The sequence below is a fragment of the Antennarius striatus genome, chromosome 9, assembly GCF_040054535.1.
Source record: "Antennarius striatus isolate MH-2024 chromosome 9, ASM4005453v1, whole genome shotgun sequence".
Taxonomy (NCBI): domain Eukaryota; kingdom Metazoa; phylum Chordata; class Actinopteri; order Lophiiformes; family Antennariidae; genus Antennarius; species Antennarius striatus.
Genome location: NC_090784.1, coordinates 7,871,206 through 7,891,962, shown reverse-complemented (window position 1 = coordinate 7,891,962; position 20,757 = coordinate 7,871,206). Strand labels below are relative to the sequence as shown.

The window sequence follows — 20,757 nt, the reverse complement described above, 5'->3', positions numbered from 1 at the left end:
AAATGGCATTTAGAATAGAAAATATTATAAATGGTTATATATTTTATTTTGTAATATTTTGGGTTTTTCTGACCTTTGTTCTATGGAAAGAGACATTCAGTTTCGGCACAAGTGTAAAAGATCCCCTACCTGCCTAAAAACGTACCCATACCCTTGAAAAATGCTTTGTGGTTTGTATGTTTTCTGTGGTACTTTACATATGGTGTGTGATGACATCTACTGTTTGTTTCCCTCGAAACTAGAAAGTAGGTTGTTTGAATACTCTCCAACCCATTCTCATTAAATATAGAGTCCATCTTTCCCCACTTATTCACAAAATATGTGTCAAATAGTCAGAAAAAAATGGCAACCTGTGATGCAGGACAAGAGGCCCATTTTACTTTGAAACATACTTATCAATTGCATCACGTATGTATGATTATTCAACTGAACATACAGTACATTTAAGAAAAAAAACATAGCAGATTTGATGTCAGCACCTTTTTAAGTTTTGTTTCAACACCAGAACCCCTAGGTGAGATATCAACCCATCCTACGAGAAATTCATCTTCAAGATTAAAATTTTCATCGCTGTGAGTGTGCATCTTAATACAACCTGTTAATTGTCCTATTAAGTGTATAAATATACAGTACAATTTACATATTGATATCACAATGTACAGATAACAATTATTTTTGTGTGGAAACACGACTCTTGTAGTGGAGATGGTAATGTTTATAATAAAACAGGACAGCTATAAAGCTTTTTATCAGGAAAGTCAAAATTTTAATGTGGCATTTACCCTGCAGTGCCAGCACTGCCGGGTAGATTCTGATATATAAACAAACACGAACAATGTTAAACAACCAGTCAAACATGATCAACATGAATATAATTTGCTTTCCTATTCAAATTTTCTTGAAAAAAAAAGTTAAATATGTTTAAAAAATCTGAAAGGACATCTTCTTTTTTACTAAAAAAAATTGTCCATTCATGTAAAAAGGCAGGTATCCGTCCATCCATCTATCCATCCATCCATCCATCCATCCATCCATCCATTCATCCATCCATCCATCCATCCATCCATTTTCTACCGCTTATCTGAGGGTGGGTCACGATATATTAAAAACAGAAGTGACACTTAACAGTTGCATTCTCTTCCTCTCCAGCAGCACATGTCATGAGCATAAGTCCTTTATAAAGCATTAGTTTAGATCAGTAGATCAGTTCTAAAAATTATCTTTTAACCCAAACAGGTTGGTCTTCACCTGATGCTGAGCACAGCAAAGAAATAAAAGTCAAGATAGGTAATTATTTTTGTCACATTCCAGCGTTTTCACCATATATTAATATTCTGAAACTATATGCACAAACTAGCACACATAGATATATAATGTAAACACATTTAAAACTTAACACAGTTGGTTGTCTGCCAGAAAAAAACACATTTTCCTAAGATCCAGATTGTGCTTATAGTTGTTACAGACTTTTCAATCCAACAATGTGAACTTTGTATTATAATGCCCACAACCAAGTAGCATGTAGGGCTCAAAGCCTGAAATCTGAGTTACTGGGACTTGTACTGAGCTGCCGATAGCCCAGTTTAAAGCAGCAGGATGAGGATTTGAAAGATTTCATCATCTCAAAGTCCATCCTAAGAACTGCTACACCAGATTTCATATGTGTGTGTGAACCTGATCCAAATGCACAGACGCTTACAGCAGCTCTTTGAAGTTTTGCCACACGTCAAAGGACAGCAAGTTGTAGTTTTTAATCTTGTCAGATGCTCTCTATCAGTTCTGCACTGTCCAGACTTCAAGATCTTGTACAAGGAAATCTTCCTGTGAAGACAGTGATGCATTGTGGAACGTGGGACAGGAAAAGCTTGAACCGCGATACAGATCAGCATCAAGCCAAAGACCAAATCCACCGCTGCAAATAAACAAACAAAAAGCATAACTTTAAAATGAAAGCTTTCGAAATTTACTCAAATACAAATACAGTAGCCACTCATATAAATAAATACAATTTACAGTATGTATTTACTTCATAGTCTTGCTTTTTACACCTTAATGACACCACATTAGCGATGTGAAATCAGTGACTATATAACTTACCCTCCTCCACCAATCTGCAGAGACTCTAGATTACCGCTTACAAAGTAGGAGTTCTCACCGCTCCACCTGTATGCCTATGAAAACAACCAAAGAGACACATGAGAAACATAATCTAAGGTATGAAATTCATACATTGAAAAATGATCTGCAGTCATTCTGTACATACGATGAAAATTGCTCTAACAATACCTGAAAGTCGGTTGAAGCTGAAAAGAAAGGTTTCTCCTGTGCCATAGCAGTGCTTACTAACTCTGAAGGGATCAGAGGAAAATGCTCCAAACACCTGAAAAGACACAACGCACCAGGTTATTGAGGGTGTGACAGCTATGTTCCTGAAAGTTGACCAAATTTATGCCCCGACAAGAAATGGAGAGTTGTGATAAAAACACAAACCTTTTTGTGCATGTCTTTGATGACTAACAGCACAGGGCTGTCCAATTCAGCCATATTCCTATACAGGGTCTTCAGGCTGCTCCCGTGGACAGCTGTTCCATAAACCAGTTGCCAGAGATTGCCCTGTGTCCTTGCAGGCAGGTGAGCTGCAAGCTGTTGGGATAGGAGGCGTTAACTAAAGCATGTCATACAAATATAAAAGTCTCAACTCATCAAGGCAAAAGTTTGTTGAGTGTAATCTCTGATGTAAAATGTTGCATGAACTTACGGTTTTTAGTTGGTGGTCATCCAACAGCTGGCTGTGATCGGACAGGATAGGAAGAACATCGTCAACCTTCTTCTGGTACTCGTGCTCCTCTATCTCAGAGTCCTCAGAACTACACAGGCTTAGGCGGCGCTTGGCATCTTTCACTGTGATAATCTGTAAATACAAGCCACAACATGTCAGAGAGAGTTCCACCTTTTCACACGCTTACATAGTACTTTGTACGTCTACGAATTTCCTCTGTATTATATGAGTCTTTGGTCTGAGCAACTCATTTCCTGACATTACATTCGGTGCGGTGAAAAAGTAAATGCTGCTGCAGTTGCAACGTGCAGATGAGACTAACACATCAACATCATAAGTGAAATATTGATTGGAAGGAAAGGTGGGTGAACAAACAAAAACATAAAAATAAAAATAAAGAAAAACAAAAACAAAACTTTTTACCCCACAATAAAATTTAGTAACCCACATACAGTCCTGCTGTATAATGCTTTTTACGTGGTACTCCTACCTGAACATAGGGCTCCACACAATCGTTGGCAAAATAATGCACTTTGATATTCTCTGGAAGCAGCTTCATAGCTCCTAATGTCTCCCTATGCACTCTGCAGTACCACATGTCTGTTAGCCACACAAGCCAGTCTAATCAGTTTTGTACCATCTGAGTTGCTTTCACACTGTGTTTTGAAATTTCATTGGCTGGATACTTGAGAGCGGGTTTTCTCATTGGATAGTTCTGATACCAAACAGTTTCACTTCTCACAAAACAGGAAAGTGGGGCATGGGATGTTGGGAGGGAAGTAAAAGAGAGAGAGGATGTCCATATATAGAGACAATGGGATTTCCCACATGCTCCAGGATAACTGCCAAGCACTTGGTGCTTCACTTACAGTAAGTCAGGGATATTGGAACTCTTTATCTATGGTGTTTTAATTGTGCTCTACTTATTCTCCTGAACAAATGTTAGCTTGCACAGAAAGTGCTTTTTGTTAATTTGCGTGTTTGTGCAAATCTTACCTCCCAATTTTTAGCAGCAGTGTTAGGGTTACTGAGAAGCTTGTTGATTACAGCCACCTTGTCGCCATCCACCACCAGATAGCGCTTCTGATGTTTGTCTCTGATTAGGTAGTGGGGCTTCCTATTTTTCTTGTTTCCCTTAGTGTAGATTTCTGGTGACCACTGCACAAAAAAGGTGTAGAGGTGGTCAACCCTGCAGAAGCAAAAGGACAACATACATTTCTTTACTGACAGATACTCATCGTGTATGGTTGATTCATGTGGCCAATTCCCGATCAAATTAATAGATTTGAACTTTTAAAGTATGTTGCCTGAAACACTAAACACACAATGACATAATATGACTCAAACTTAGACAACTAGCCCAACCTTTACTTCCCATATGAAAAAAAAAAGTTTGAATGAGTGCCACTGCCAAACTAATGGTGAGACATGCTGGGACTTGAACAGTAGGAAAGTGAAGCACGCTTTGAATTTCTTCAGTGTTAATCATGCTGGACTGATTGTATCCAAGAATGGCAGAGAATATCTGGAACCTCCACAGTTAACAGTTTCTTTAAAAAAAAATCTGGGCAGTTCCATTCAGAATTCCAGGAAATGAATGCATTCCAATATTTAGTTTCATGTTTTAACTTAATCAAACCCAGTCCCACCATACCCATACCCCTGCAACAAATGAGTAATGAGTAAGACATAAAGAAAACATGTCCTTCCTGCTTATTTGAATGTTTAATTAAGATGATCATATTTATAAGGTTTGTTAACAACCTTTGTAAGTTTGTGTTCACATACCTTTGTTTGAATTAGTTACACGTGTAAACCAAAATACTCCAAATAGCAGTAAACTGTTCCAGACTCAGCATAATAATCATCACAAGTATTTTGTGGATTAATTTCACTTACTCTCCGACACTGTATGCAATTCCCATAGCTGATGAAAGATGATTGCAGTGATGGTTAACTGCAGGGACAAGGACAGAAGAGGTGGTATGGTTCAGTGACGAAGCAGCATGTCCACTCTGATTCTCTGCCATCGCCGGCCTTTATACCAGAGGATCAATCCCTTAGATAAGCCCCTTTGGCTGTAAATCATCCCTTTCTCCCAAACTGCTCTAAATGACCAGCACGTATTCACACAGAGATTTCACAACGGTGCCTAAAAGCCAAATGTGGTCACTCATTAACTTGACCTGCTCTGGGTCCATGTTCTTACATTTGGCTTCAGTTCAGGCAGTTACTGTGTCAGGTTGATGGATTAGTCATTAAAAAAGTCTGTATGACTTTTCATTTTGCCTTCCTGGCTGTCTATCGTCCTTTAAATCTTCCCACATATCTGATCTCCTCATTCCATCAGTGTTGTAGATAATATTTCCAACTCAGGGATCTCAGAAGCACTTATACTTCTCTTAAGTGTCTCGAATTCTGGCTTCAGATGAGATCTGAGGGGAAATATGGCTCCTGTTTATTCTCTATACTACATCATTAAGTTAGTAATGTCTGTCTTCATTGATATATGAATGCCAGTGTAAGGTACTTGTGTTCAAGGCAATAAAACCTTGATTATGACATGGCTGTTGTATCAAAGAAAACATTGCTTCATGCATTCATTTTCTTACTGCTTTTTCTACTTTTGTGGGTCACGGGCGTTGCTGGAGCCTATCCCAGCAAACATATGGGTGAGAGGTGGGGGTAATGCCAGGCGTGATACCGGTGCACTGTGGAGCCACAGGAAAGACAAACAAACACTCATGCACACACCTAGACCTACAGTGCCGTTTTGAACCACCCAATCCAGCTAAATTGCATGTTTTTGTAAGTGAGAGGAAGCTGGAGAATTGGAGAGAACTCTGCACTGAACAGGACTCAAACCCCAAACAGCAAAACCCATTACACCACCATGCCACCCTCAGTGAAAACATTCCGACATAAACGCCTTGATCAGGCCAAAGCTATCATCGTCAGAGATCTAAAAATACATTAGATAATAGTGGTAATCATAGCCATCAGCTTTTGGCTTCTTCATTTACAATATATTCTGACTTAGTAATAACGCAATAATTCATGTATTGTTGTTTGACTAAATATTTGCTAACTTAAAATTATTCATTGCTTAAAATTTACATTGTAAAATATGATGAGTATTTTACATAGCTTATATAATTTTTTTTCTCTTTATATTGTAAATAGCAAATTGTAACTTTGTAGTAATTTTGTTGAGTGACATAAAGTGACGACATTAGTGAAGAACTTTTTTTTTTAAACGTATTTTACATGGATGGGAAGTGAGACCTGATATGTTGGAAGTTTGAGAGACAAGCGGTAATGTCACGCAAGATGAACACATAAACTTCAGTCCTTTCAATAAAATCAGCTCTGACTCAAAAAGTTAGGTACATAGCACATTACTGCTGTTACACATAAATTTAAAGATATCAGGTACATTTCTGTATGTTAAATAGTTAGTATCTCTTTGTGTACAGATTGTAAACAGAGGTAACAGCTAGCTGGACACATCTTTACCTTGCATTATCTTTTTAGTTAAATCAATTCAGAAGGGTGAGGTTAAGGTTTTATTGGGGGTTGGAAAGTGGTCAAGAAGTCACTTATCTAAAAACCACTTTATTATTTGGACAAAAGCTGTCACATGTTTATCACTGAACTTTCAAGGTGATTATGAGTTGTCGGCTTCTTATGCAGGCAGGATCTTCCCCACTGTTTCCAAGCTAGCTAACTCTGACATGGATAGATAAATCACAAGTCATCCTTCTGGCTTTCGTATGACATTGGTATGACATTCTGCATAAACTTTTATTATACTGGTAAACAGGAAAATGTCCTGTTTGAATCACAAACATTCCGGGTATCTCCAAAACAATGGTATCTTTGCCAAATAGTGACATGTTTAAAGATGTGAAGAACTGCAGTCAAAATAATCCAGCAGATTTAGCCATTTAGCAATTATAAACTTGTAGACAGTAATATACAGTACTTAATTTACTTTAAGGTGCACTGAAATATAAGGCACACCTTCAATGAACGGCCTATTTTCAACCGAATAGGGCGCACAGCATTATTAGGTGCATAGAATAAAAAACTACTGTAGTGTCTGTGGTTGCATTATGCATCCACAAAGGGATTGCATTCACAACTCCGCAGCCTTTTCTCAAATTTCAAGAGCCAAGTCACTGCTAGCCAAAGGTGCCCGGCATGCTGCAATTGATTCAAAAATGTGGTTGACACCAGAAACAGCAGGTAACTGTGTGTGTGTGGGGGGGTTGTGGGGGGGGGTTGGGCACAGCTTAGATTTGTGTATTCTGTCTGGGCTGCTGACCAGGTAGGCAACAGCGTGGGGGTTGAGGTTACAGTTGAGAGCTGAGAACTCATTTTTAATTAATGTCCTAATTTAAAGCTTTTTTTCCACATATAAGGCACACTGGATTATAAGGCGTACTGTTGGTTTTTGAGAAAATTAAAGGCTTTTAGGTGAACCTTATAGTGCGGAAAATACTGTACATACAACAGAATTCATACAACAGACATTTATCCACTCCCTCAGGATTAGTTTTAGGCCCAAGCCTTCATATCAAGATTCAATCAAAGCAGCAAACCTTGATTATTATATTGACTATTCATAAATTATCAGCATTCAATAGTAGCCATTCAAAGACAATTCATCTGAAGCATTGGTCCTTACCGGACTCTACAAATGCTGAAGGGTATTGAAGTGGACCAAATGTGAACATGTTGCTATTTAGGAGAGCTGCTGTTAGTTATAAATACTTTTCAACAGTCTTTGCTGTACTTGAGGTAATATTTTGCATTTTATTGCATTTTATGTTCTGTATAACTGTAACATCTTTGAAGTTGCACTGATGACAATAGAAAGAAACAACAGCAGTACCAGAGATCAAACACAAGTTTGTTCATGTTCCAATGTTAGGAGATCAGAAGGTGACAGGAGTCAGGTCAAGTCAAAGTTTATTTGTACAACTCATTTCATGCACAGGGTCAAACTCTGTTGTACATAATGTGGCAACACAATGGCAACACAAGTGGAGTGATGCAACTAATAAGAATGTACAAGAGCCGATGCATTATATAAATACAGTATATTAAAATGGGCAAAACGTATAAACACACAAACACACAAACTCTCTCTCTCTCTCTCTCTCTCTCTCTCTCTCTCTCTCTCTCTCTCTCTCTCTCTCTCTCTCTCTCTCTCTCTCTCTCTCTCTCTCTCTCTCTCTCTCTCTCTCTCTCTCTCTAAGAACTTGTCCATACAAATGCTGTTGTTAAACTCTTAACCTGCTTTAAAAGACAAAGACCTCTCAGTAGGTGTGAGTAATGTTTTTTTTATACTACTGCCAAGTGCTCTTCTAACTATTAGCCTTGTCTACAATCAGACCCAGATGTAGGAGAACCAGTGCAGAGATGCAAGGAGCAGTGTGATGTGTTGGTCATGTGTTGGTGAAGGAGAAATTTCAGCATTCTCGTGTTGTTGTTACAAATAATGTGGCTGCAAGAGGGGACAAGCCAGTGTCTTATGGTGCCGGTCCCAAGCCCGGAAAAATAAACAGGGTTGTGACAGGAAGGGCATCCAATGTATCCACAAGAGGACACAAGCCAGTGTCTTATTGTGGCGGTCCCTAGCCCGAATAAATACAGAGGGGTGCCAGTGGAAATTGGACTACTGTTGGTCGAAGAAAGAGAGGAGGAGAGTGTGTTCCTATGGAGAGAGAGAAGAGAAATGCCAAGAGTATAGGACTGAGAGAAGGGACTTTGAATGTTGGAACTATGACAGGAAAAGGTAGAGAGTTGGTTGACATGATGCAGAGGAGGAAGGTAGACATACTATGTGTCCAAGAGACCAGGTGAGAAGGTAGCAAGGCCAGCAAGTTTTGGAGCAGGCTTCAAGCTATTCTATCATGGTGTAGATAGGAAAAGAAATGGAGTCGAAGTTATCTTGAAGGAGGAGTTTGTTAGGAATGTCCTGGAGCTAAAATGAGTGTCAGATAGAGTGATGAGTCTGAAGCTAGAAATCAAAGGGGTGATGTTCAATGTTATTAGTGGGTATGCTCCACAGGTAGGATGTGAGCTGGAGGAGAAGGAGAAATTCTGGTTGGACTTTGATGAAGTGATGCAGAGCATACCAAGAAGTGAGAGAGTTGTCATTGGTGCAAGACTTCAATGGATATTTTGGTGCAGGAAACAGAGGTGATGAGGAGGTAATGTGCAGGTTTGGAATCCAGGAGAGGAATGCAGAAGGACAGATGATGGTTGACTTTGCAAAAAGGATGGAAATGGCTATAGTGAATACTTTCTTCCAGAAGAGGCAGGAACATAGGGTGACCTATAAGAGTGGAGGTAGAAGCACACAGGTAGACTACATCTTGTGTAGACAGTGTAATCTGATGGAGATCAGTGACTGCAAAGTAATGGTAGGCGAGAGTGTAGCCAAACAACATAGAATGGTGGTGTGTAGGATGACTCTGGTGGTGAGGAAGAGGACAAAGGCAGAGCAGAGGATGAAATGATGGAAGCTGAAAAAGGAAGAGTGTTGCATGAGTTTTTGGTAGGAGTTAAGACAGGCTCTGGGTGGTCAGGAGGTGCTTCCAGATGACTGGACAACGACAGCTAATGTGATCAGGGAGACAGGTAAGAGAGTACTTGGTGCTTCATCTCAAAGGAAAGTAGATAAGGACCCTTCTTAGCTAACTTCTTCTAAGGTTAGCTAAGAAGAAGTAGGGCACTGAGAGGACTAAGGAGAGTAGACAGGAGTACAGGGACATGCCGTGTAAGGGGAAAGTAGAGGTACCAAAGGCCAAACAAGGGGCTTATGATGACTTGTATGCTAGGTTGGACAGTAAGGTGGGAGAGACTCATCTATACAGGTTGACAAGACAGAGAGACGGAGATGGGAAGGATGTGTAGCAGGTTAGGGTGATTAAGGATAGGGATGTGTAATGACAGGTGCCAGTAGTGTGATGGGAAGATGGAAAGAGTACTTTGAAGAGATAATGAACGAGGAAAATGACAGAGAACAAAGTTGTGGCAAAGAGGTGGCTGTTGTGGACCAGGAAGTAGCAAAGATTAGTCAGGATTACGTGAGGAGGGCATTGAACAGGATAAAGAGTGGAAAGGCAGTCGGTCCTGATGATATACCTGTGGAGGTTTGGAAGTGCCTAGGAGAAGTGGCAGTAAAGCTTCTGACTGGGTTGTTCAACAGGATCTTAGATAGTGAGAAGATACCTGAGGAATGGAGGAGAAGTGTGCTGGTGCCCATTTTTAAGAAGAAGGGAGATGTGCAGAGCTGTGGCAACTACAGAGGAATAAAGCTGATGAGCCATACAATGAAGTTATGGGAAAGAGTAGTTGAAGCTAGACTAAGGGCAGAAGTGAGCTTTTTTTAGCAGCAGTATGGTTTCTTGCCAAAAAAGAGTACTACAGATGCAGTATTTTCTTTGAGGATGTTGATGGAGAAGTACAGAGAAGGCCAGAGGGAGCTGCATTGTGTTTTTGTAGATCTGGTAAAAGCTTATGACAGGGTGTCCAGAGAGGAACTGTGGTATTGTATGAGGAAATCTGGAGTGGCAGAGAAGTAGGTTGAGCGGTGCAGGACATGCATGAGGACTGTAAGACAGTGGTGAGGTGTGCTGTAGGTGTGACAGGAGTTCAAGGTGGCGGTGGGACTGCATCATGGATCAGCTCTGAGCCCCTTCTTGTTCGCTATGGTGATGGACAGGCTGACAGATGAAGTTAGACAAGAATCCCCATGGACTATGATGGTTGCAGATGACATTGTGATCTGTAGTGATAGCAGGGAGCAGGTGGAGGAGAAGCTAGAGAGGTGGAGGTTTGTCCTGGAAAGACAGGGATGACGGTTAGCCGAAGTAATACAGAGTACATGTGTGCGAATGAGAGGGACCCCAGTGGAAGAGTGAGGTTACAGGGAGAAGAGATCAAGAAGGTGGAGGATTTTAAATACTTAGGGACAACAGTCCAGAGCAATGGAGAGTGTGGAAAAGAAGTGAAGAAGTGTGTACAAGTAGGATGGAATGGTTGGAGAAAAGTGTCAGGTGTGATGTGTGATAGAAGAGTTTCAGCTAAAATGAAAGGAAAGGTGTACAAAACTGTGGTGAGACCAGTGATGTTGTTTGGTCTAGAGACAGTGTCACTGAGGAAAAGACAGGAGACAGAGCTGGAGGTAGCAGAGATGAAGATGCTGAGGTTCTTTTTGGGAGTGACCAGAATGGATAGGATCAGGAATGAGTACATCAGAGGGACAGCACATGTTAGAGGTTTTGGAATCAGAGAGGCCAGACTGAGATGGTTTGGACATGTCCAGATGAGAAATAGTGAATATATTGGTTGAAGGATGCTGAGTTTTGAACTGCCAGGCAGGAGGCCTAGAGGAAGACCAAAGAGGAGGTTAATGTAGTGAAAAAGGACAAGAAGGTAGTTGGTGTGAGAGGAGAGGGTGCTGAAGACAGGGATAGATGGAGGCAACTGATTCGCTGTGGTGACCCCTGAAGAGAAAAGCGAAAGGAGAAGTGTTGTTGTTACAAATACTTTTTTTTTCTTCATAAAAATCTAAAGAAAAGTACGGCAACAAGTCCTATAAGATGAGCAATATGCCCTTTCAAATTTACAGTATATTGTCATGTATATAATCACCTCACGCTTCACCTTGGGGTCATCAGTCATGATTTTCTTAAGCAAGAGATATAAGATGAGGGAAATCAATCATAGACTGGAAAAGGCTGACACACAGACAGGATCAATAGGCAAACAAATAGACACGCACATATGCACACTTTAAAATACAGATAAGGACACAAAGATGAGCAGACATGCATGTTCTCATACAGCACATGCACACCTCATGCATGCTTTGGTGACATGCCCACAGACATGTAAAATAGAGAGTAGAGTAGGACTTTATTCATCCCTTCAGGAGGGTCCATCAGGGAAATTAGTTGTGGAAATATTCTTGTTAGGTTGTAAAAATAATTTGTTCTGTGTTTTGTTTGTTTACAAGGTAACACCAGCAAATCACATCTGCATGCATGGGTGAATCCACTTCCCAAGGCAGAAAATTACCCTGAAGCCCAGAAAATAAACACTCAATCTAACTATACAGTTTTTCACTGTTTGGACTAATATGTGCCTCTGTAAAACCCCAAACCTTTTTTTTTTTTTTACCCTTTTTATACCCATCAACCTTCATGAAAATCTATAAAATGAAATGAATTGACAGGGGAGAAAATAGTACAATTGGCCAGGAGGTTGTCTTTGGATCCAAAACTCTGGTCTGATTTGATCTGTGACAAATTGATTATAGATAGGTTATTGGTAAGAACATGGTAAATGACTTCCACTGTAACTGCTGTATCTAACAATTGTCTTTATGAATTTGTGTAGACCATATAATAATGTGCAGGTGTAACAGCTCTGAGTAATCCACATACAGACACACATCCCTTCTCTTTTTCTTGCCAGATGATTGTGGCTTGTTGCAGAGTTGTTGCCTCACCCCACGCATGATTCCTGTAAATCCTCTCTGTCCATGCACGCTTCTAACCACACAGGGAGGGGAAAAATGAGCCAGCATACTCATTTCCTTCCACTCAACACACACACACACACACACACACACACACACACACACACACACACACACACACACACACACACACACACACACACACACACACACACACACACACACACACACACACACACACACACACACACACAAACAAGAATCTTTCCTCAGACATATTAGGTCTTGTTTACTCCTGCAGGCATTTAGTTTGTGGAGAATGGAATATTGCGCAATTTACAGACGCAAGTTGGGATACTACCTAGACTTGCACGTAATTGTGGCACTGCAACAGCAATAGTGCACGAGTAAGCTGAAAGAAAATGGTGCCTGTTCATAAATCTATAGCCAAGGTTGCTATCAGTGATAGATAAATCTAACGATTGATGCTGTTATTTGGTTCTATAGTGATTTCAGATGCCTGGTAAGTCCTAGTGTCATGCAAAAGCACGTCGTTGCAGCACGTAAATTATTTGTTTTTGGCAAACTCTGTAGATGAAATAGACCCTGCAGTAACCTTAAAAAATGTCAAAATATAAAGATTATCAAACCTTCAGACTCAAAGAGGAACATAATGTCATTGCAGCTGTACTTGAGTTAACTAGAAAGCATTCATCCATCCTGTTTCACGAAAGACAAAACCTACTCATGCTCACATGTACGGACAATTTAGTGTAACCAGTTCACCTAAGCTGCATGTTTTTGGATGTGGGAGGAAGCCCTTAGAACCGAAAGAGAACCCACACAGACACAGGAAAAGCATGCAAACTACAAAGTAAAAAAACAGATCCGAAACCTTCTTGCTGTGAGGCAACAGAGCTGCCCACTGTGCCTCCATACTGCCTGACGCAACGATCTGTTAGTATATATTTACTAACTGATCTGGTTACCCGGATGCAAACAACCACATTTTCCTTGGAGTATTCTATCCATTATTAATCTTTCAAGTTGATTTGGTTGTGACATTGCCAACATCCTGTCTAAGTACATCAGTATAGTCCAGCTTTGGCCTGTGACAATGTGTCAGTTTCCAGAGTACTAGTTGATAGGCACTCAGTTTGGAGTGGTTATGAAAATGATCACCCAGGTGCATTCTTCATGCAGTCACTGTGTTCTCCATTGGAGATAATTCACCACACAAGTCCTTATTAGGAGTGTGTGACAACCACTAGATGTCAAACACTCTCCTCAGCATTCTGGTATATGAACCATTTAGTGATTTTTCTAGCTAAGGGATTACAGTCCAACTTTCACATCCATACAGCATGATCGATTCTATGGCAACTACAAAGAATCACATCTTGGTTGTCTTTGATATTTTGGAATTCCATGTTTCTCTTATTGAGGACCTGCAATGCTTGAGCTTTTCTCACTTGGTTGTCATTATCTACCCAGGATCCAAAATATGTGAAGTCATTGTAGCATTGTATCTTCAAGGTTTTCAGTGGTTCAGGGTCCTCACTGTTTCAGACTATGTATTTGGTCTTCTTAGCGTTGATGCCTCATCATACTCTTTAAAAGATTGCCGAACCTGAACTATTTTATCTGATAACAACACTATATCAACGGTAAAATCTAAGGAGTGATGTTTTAGGGTGTCATGATGACCTTTTACGTCTTTGGCTTAATGCACAGTCCAAAACTATGATAAATAGGAAGCTTGGAGCTTGTTTGAGGGGGGTTGACATACTGGTGGGCAACATAGGTGATATGCATATGCATATACTTATACTTATAGTTATAGTACTTATAGTTACCTATCACCTCCACCTCAGTGATCATCGAGGGCAGTGAGGTGGAGGTGGTAGGTAACTATAAGTACCTGGGACTGCAGCTAGACAGCAGACTGGACTGGTCACTCAACTCTGACTGTGTGTACTAGAAGGGGCAGAGCAGGATGTATTTCCTGAGGAGGCTGGCCTCCTTTAAGATCTGTCCTAAGCTCCTTCTCATGTGCTGTCAGTCCGTAGTCTCCAGTTTGCTGTCGTACGCCAGTGTTTGGGTGGCTTGGCCAGGAAAAGAGACATGGACCATCTTAACAGACTCATCCGCAGAGCGGGCTCAGTGGTCGGGCTGAGTCTGGATTCTATGGAGACACTTCTGCAGAGTAGGACCATTTCTAAAGTTAAGGCTATCATGAACAACACCAGCCACCCCCTGCACACCACCTTCTCTCTGCAGAGAAGCACCTTCAGCGGCAGACTGCTGTCACACAGCGCCTCCACAGAGAAGCTGAGGTCCTCCTTCGTGCCCCGTGCCATCAGGGGGTACAATGACTCTCTCGGGAGGAGCGGGGAGGAGGTGGCGAGGTCAGCAGGCGGTTGAATGGATTTTATTTAATTTTATTCTGTTTATTTTTTAATTTATACTGTTTATATTTTAGTTATAGTACATGTCCTGTTAATGCTGCATGTGTCTGTTAGTGTAGTGTATGTCTTGTGGTATGTCCTGTGATGTCAGTGTTTCTTTTTCTCCTGGTGTTTATCCAGTATTTATTCGTTATGTAATGCCAGGGCAGTGAATATGTGCAATTTCTTTCTTTCTATCTATCTATCTATCTATCTATCTATCTATCTATCTATCTATCTATCTATCTATCTATCTATCTATCTATCTATCTATCTATCTATCTATCTATCTATCTATCTATCTATCTATCTATCTATCTATCTATCTATCTATCTACTTACCTACCTACCTACCTACCTACCTACCTACCTACCTACCTACCTACCTACCACCCCTCCCTCCCTCCCTCCCTCCATCCATCCATCCCTCCATCCATCCACCATCCATCCATCCATCCATCCATCCATCCATCCATCCATCCATCCATCCATCCATCTATCTATCTATCTATCTATCTATCTATCTACATGATAGCTACAGGAAACCTAAAGGAGGCCAAAAGAAAGTCAAGAACAGTCAACACCATGACGTGAACCATGACGTGGACACTGCTAAACTTATGAACAAAATTGGTTCTGAGAGGTTTTTCACGAGCAGAATTATTTGTACGTCATTATATCTGTAGTTCCCTTTTCTGCCACAACCCCTGCTGGGCAGCACACTCAATACGCACACCTCCAAAACTCATCTGCCTTGTCTCGCCGAGTTCATTCTTACAATTACAGATTGAAAGTTAATATATAAAGACTTACTAAAAATTCAGCTAATGAACAGCCTCTCAGAACTTATTGTAAGTTGGGCACTGTCTGTATATTAAAACGGAGGCACTAATCAGCAGCACAAGAACAGAGAGAGAGAAAGGGAGGGATGGATGGAGGGAGTGAGCAAGAAAGGAATTGTGAAGAGAAGATGGAGAGAATGACAGAGCCAGACATGAACAGAAAATCTGGTAAAATACGACAAACATTGCAAATAGTGTAAATATCAACAACAAAAACAACATTATCATTAGTAGTAATATTATAACTAATGATTACACTAATATTGCTACTAGGGGCGGCATGATGGTGCAGTGGGTAGCGCTGTCATCTTACAGCAAGAAGGTTTTGGGTTTGAGCCCTTTCTGTACAGATTTTTTATGTTCTCCCTGTGTCTGTGTGGGTTCTCTCCATGTTCTTCGGTTTCCTCCCACCGCCAAAGAAATGCGCTTAAGGTGAATTGGTCGGTTTCAAATTGCCCCTAGGTATGAGTGTGTGTTAACAGTTGTTTGCTTCCGCGGTTCTGCTGGCAACGTGTCCGGACCTTCTCCCCGCTTCATGGCCATTAGTCTGGAATAGCTGGGATAGGCTCCACCTACAAATTTGAATAAGCAGTTCACAAAATGAATGAATGAATGAATGAATGAATGAAGGAAGGAAGGAAGGAAGGAAGGAAGGAAGGAAGGAAGGAAGGAAGGAAGGAAGGAAGGAAGGAAGGAAGGAAGGAAGTACGGACGGACGGACGGACGGAAGGAAGGAAGGAAGGAAGGAATACACTATGTATAGTTAATATCACTTTTCTTTTTTGATTGTTTACTGTCTCTAATTCTGTAAACCATTTTCCGTTGCATGGTATGTGAAAAGTGCTGTATGAATAAGTTGATTTGATTATTATATTAATATTATCATCATCACCATCAATATCACATTAACATTTTATTTTTAGCATTATTTATATTATTCATATTATTGTTGTTGCTGTGAGTGTTGTTGTTGTTTTTAAACTACATCACTACATTATAACTATTTTTCAAAGAATTATAGATCATAATGGTAAAGAAAAAAATATTGAAACAATTTCTCTGTGCTTTCATGGTGTGTTTTTATTTGGTTATATTTTGTTTTTTGGGGTATTTTTTTTTATTGGTCTGCCAAAGACATTATGGTTGTCATGAAATAGGAAGAGTTATTTTCTCTATCAGTGTCTTTCAAAACCATAGGATGAATTTTCATGTGAGGAGAGTCTGGCACAGGGAAGAACCCATCAAACACCACCCAAGCCGATCCAGACCCAGATTTTCTTTTGCATTGCTTTAATGTACAAGGGCTTGGGCATGTAGCAATGATTAACCTTTTAGGTTTGCAGTGGATACAGATAAAGGTGGGATACGATGGGAGGTTTTTTTCCCCCCTATGTCTTCCTATGTCCATTTTTCTTCTTTAAAATTGCAAGTTTCTGTCAGGCTCAGATGAAAATGCCAGCTCCAAATACAGACAAAATTAGGGGACTGGAAAACATATTTTAAAAACACTTTAATAAAAAATACTCTAAAAAAACTACAAAAGTTCAAAATAGGCATTCAAACACTTCAACCATGAAGTAAAATCCAAAAAAGGAAATTAAACAAGGAGAGACTATTTCTAGCATTTATTTTCTTCAGCTACAGTACTATGTGCTCTCAAGGCCACACTACACAGGGAATATGATCATATACAAGCTGCGGAAATGGGCTTTCTCAGGCGGATAGCTGGTGTCTCCCTTAGAGATAGGGTGAGAAACACTACTGTTCGTGAGGGGCACAGATTAGAGCCACTGCTCCTTCGCGTTGAAAGGAGTCAGCTTAGAGTGGTTTGGGTATCTGGTGCGGATGCCTACAGGGCGCCTCCCTAGGGAGGTGTTTCTTCATTCCCAACACTTGTATGCATCCGTGCACGTATCCTTTAAGTGTGTGTTTAGACATGCCTCTTTTGATTTTATTTGTTTAAGAAAGTGTATTTGTAGGTTTTATATCCCTCCTTTGTTTATGTGTTGATGTACAGTATGCACATGAAAATCACTAAAGTACATGTCTAAATGATAATTAAATAGGATGGAACATTTGTCAATCAATTCAGATAGCATGGCGACAATAGATAGAATATGTCTGTGCATGCATTCATGTGTCTGTGTGTGTTCTGAATATGTTATTAGCGTTTCTAAAATTGTATGTGCTTTATTTAGCCCCACACACTTTCCCTTTTTTTGTGTACAGCCACACTTTTGTTCCACCATGGCTACTCACAGTGAAGCATTAGTGCTAAAATAAAATTACACAATTACTGGATGCTGGAAGGTCAAGTACCAGAGCTCACAAGACCTGCTTTAGGCCAGCTTGTGTCACAAGCTATGCTTTTTAATGGACATGCAGTAGCAATATAAGGCATAACTGTACCATGTACATGTTAAACCACAAGACTGTAAATGTATGACTATATTGCATCAATATCCTTCCTGTCTTTATGTCTAATTCTCATTGTCCCACTTGTCTCACCAGGGATAAACTGCTTACCATGTACTTTGTTCCTATACACATTTACCGGACATTTATTGACACTCTGATGTAATGTATGTATCAGTCTGCAGTAAAGGACCAGTTTAAGCCCGATGACACTGTATGAGTTCTGACTCTGCTGTGTCGGTCAATGTTAATCAGTAATATTTTAGGGAGAAAATGGTTTCCATTGACCCACATACAGAACAAGACTCAGTGTGGACTATAGAGCCTATAAGAGACCTAGCAGACCACTTGAGAATTCTCAGAAGACTCTAAAATGGGACTTCCTCTACATCCTGGGTCTTGCTTCAGAGGAAATTTAAGTGGTTACAAGATAAAAGTAGAGAGAAAGATCATGGTAACAAGCTATTTCTTATTGATTCCACATTGTAAAGGACAACTCCTAGGAGATAAACAGAATACTGTTACTAAAATGTTTTGTCATAGAGGCAAAGGTAGCTCAGAGTTCACACTCAAAGAGGAGACAGGCAAGTTCCATCACAAATACCCAGTGTTTAAAATGATATTATTGTTGGAGCTGTTTTTTGGGGTGGCAACTACCAACAACCAAGGACAAATGCATGCAGACCATTTGCCCATTTGGTGTGTAAGGAGATATACACTGCCCGGCCCCCCCAAAAAAGTCACTGTTTTGGTTTTAATAAGCAAATTGCAGTGTTATGATCAGGGGTTGCTTTGGTTGGTCAAGTCTAGGCTCAGCAATATTATTCAGCAAAAAATTAAGTCAGCTGAGTATCTGAATGTACTGAATGATGAGGCAATCCCATAAATGAATTTTTTCTCCTGGATGGCACGATAATATTCCAGGACAACAATGCCAAAATTTATCGGACTCTAATTGTGAAAGAGTGGTCCAGGGAGCGTGAGGAATCATTTTGACACATCAATTGGCCCCCACAGTCCTGAACTTAACCCCATTCAAAGTCTATGGGATGTGCTGGAGAAGACTTTGCAGAGTGGTTTGACTCCTATCGTCAATAGAAGAACTCGGCCAAAAATTAATGCAATTCTGGACAGAAATAAATGCTGTGACATTGTACGAGGTTGTCGAAACAATGCCGCGGCAAATGCACACTGCAATCAAAGCTACAGGTAGTCCCACGAAATATTAGAGTGTGTGACTTTTTTTTTGGCCGGGCAGTGTAGAAGCAGATAGAAATGGCACCAGGACACCAGCATCGCTGGATAGACAGTTTATAGACAACCCAAAGGGGGTATTATTCTTTATCCATTACATTATCATACAAACAGCATATTATTAATAATGATACTTTCAAACAGAGACCATTCCTGTTGCCAATGATTTCAATAATTTCTCTATAAAGTATGACAAATTTACATATTTTAAAAAAAAAAACTAATTAAGCACTAACTTAGCACTGTGGAATACTTTGTTGGGGCCCTTGGTGTCAGTCTATAATTCGGTTCATCCACTTATTCTTATGTCTTTCTCATTCCTATGCTTCTTCTATGTCTTATTATGCTTCTTCCATGTTCTTATACTTAATTTTTATGTTATGTGTACTGTTGTTGTTGTTGTTGTTGTTGTAATGAATTATGTAATGAATTATGTTAATTATGTAACATCTTTTTGTCTGTGTCAGTCACTGCTGTGTGTATTTATTTGTATTTTTTGTGAGCAGATGTTACTCTGAATTTCCTTCAGGTTTAATAAAGTATCTGTCTGTCTGTCTGCCTGTCTGTCTATCTATTATATGTAATTGTTTTTCCAGACATCTACACAGCTAACTCTCTGTACTGCCCCTGTTGCAACAATGTCTCATTGAAAGTAGTTCACACTATTGCTTAACTTTTTGATTTTAGCAATGCAATGCCAAATCCTGCTAAACTGATGTTTGTTTAATATCAAGAATTGTATCTGGTCCAGAGTGGAAAATTTTCCATTTCTATTTATATTTCCTAACTTAAACTCTTCCACGGTAGATCTTCTTTGAAATAAATGTACAGGCATTATTTGCCTTTAAATGATGACCCCTACCAACTTTTATTAATAGTTAACCCAGCTCCAGTTTTAGGTCAAACTTTTAATTTGTCAAATAAACAAATATCACTGAAGACTTTTGACATTTTGTCCTTAAAATGCCTTAGTTTTCTCATGACTTCACATAGATAAAGATACATACCAGTTGTTCTCCTACCAAATGCACACAATTATATGAATGTGGTTGCAGATTCTTTGTGCTTCACAATTTTAATATTTGTAAACCTTATCTGTCTTCGAGGCAGTAAAATAATTTAAGGCCAATAACATTTGGAGTTATTATTGTCACCTCTGAACTTTTAATTTTGTGTTAATAAACATATTAAATGAAAACACAGTATTGAACCTTGGTCACAATTTAACATTAAAAGTCTACGTAGTGTCCTGCCATTCACTCTGGTTCTCAGCTCACTTTTGCACTTTAGACCAGACCCTGCTTTTCAGCAGCCATGTCCAGCGCTATGCTTCATGCACATTTTTATTTTCATTTCAGTTTCTTTTTGAATGCAGTTATATACGTCGACATTGTATCTTACCATTGCATTATACTTTTTTGTTATATGAGACTGTGGTAAAAATTATTTCACTCAGGATAGAAAAGCAAAGCAACAGAGACCAATCAGTGCAATGAACATGAGAAGAACGTGCACTGTATT

The 20,757-nt window shown here is 39.7% G+C and overlaps 1 protein-coding gene across 1 annotated transcript; it reads right to left on the bottom strand.

Moving 5' to 3' along the window:
• Nucleotides 1-461: 461 nt before the first annotated feature.
• ncoa7a (nuclear receptor coactivator 7a) lies at nt 462-4,780 on the bottom strand. Its single transcript, XM_068323594.1, has 8 exons — nt 4,679-4,780; nt 3,776-3,968; nt 3,270-3,404; nt 2,759-2,911; nt 2,491-2,643; nt 2,282-2,380; nt 2,098-2,171; nt 462-1,912 (listed from the first exon to the last, which is right to left on the bottom strand). The coding sequence occupies exons 1-8, from the start codon at nt 4,702-4,704 to the stop codon at nt 1,774-1,776; spliced, it is 972 nt and encodes a 323-aa protein (XP_068179695.1). The 5' UTR covers nt 4,705-4,780; the 3' UTR covers nt 462-1,773.
• Between the last annotated feature and the right edge of the window lie 15,977 nt (nt 4,781-20,757).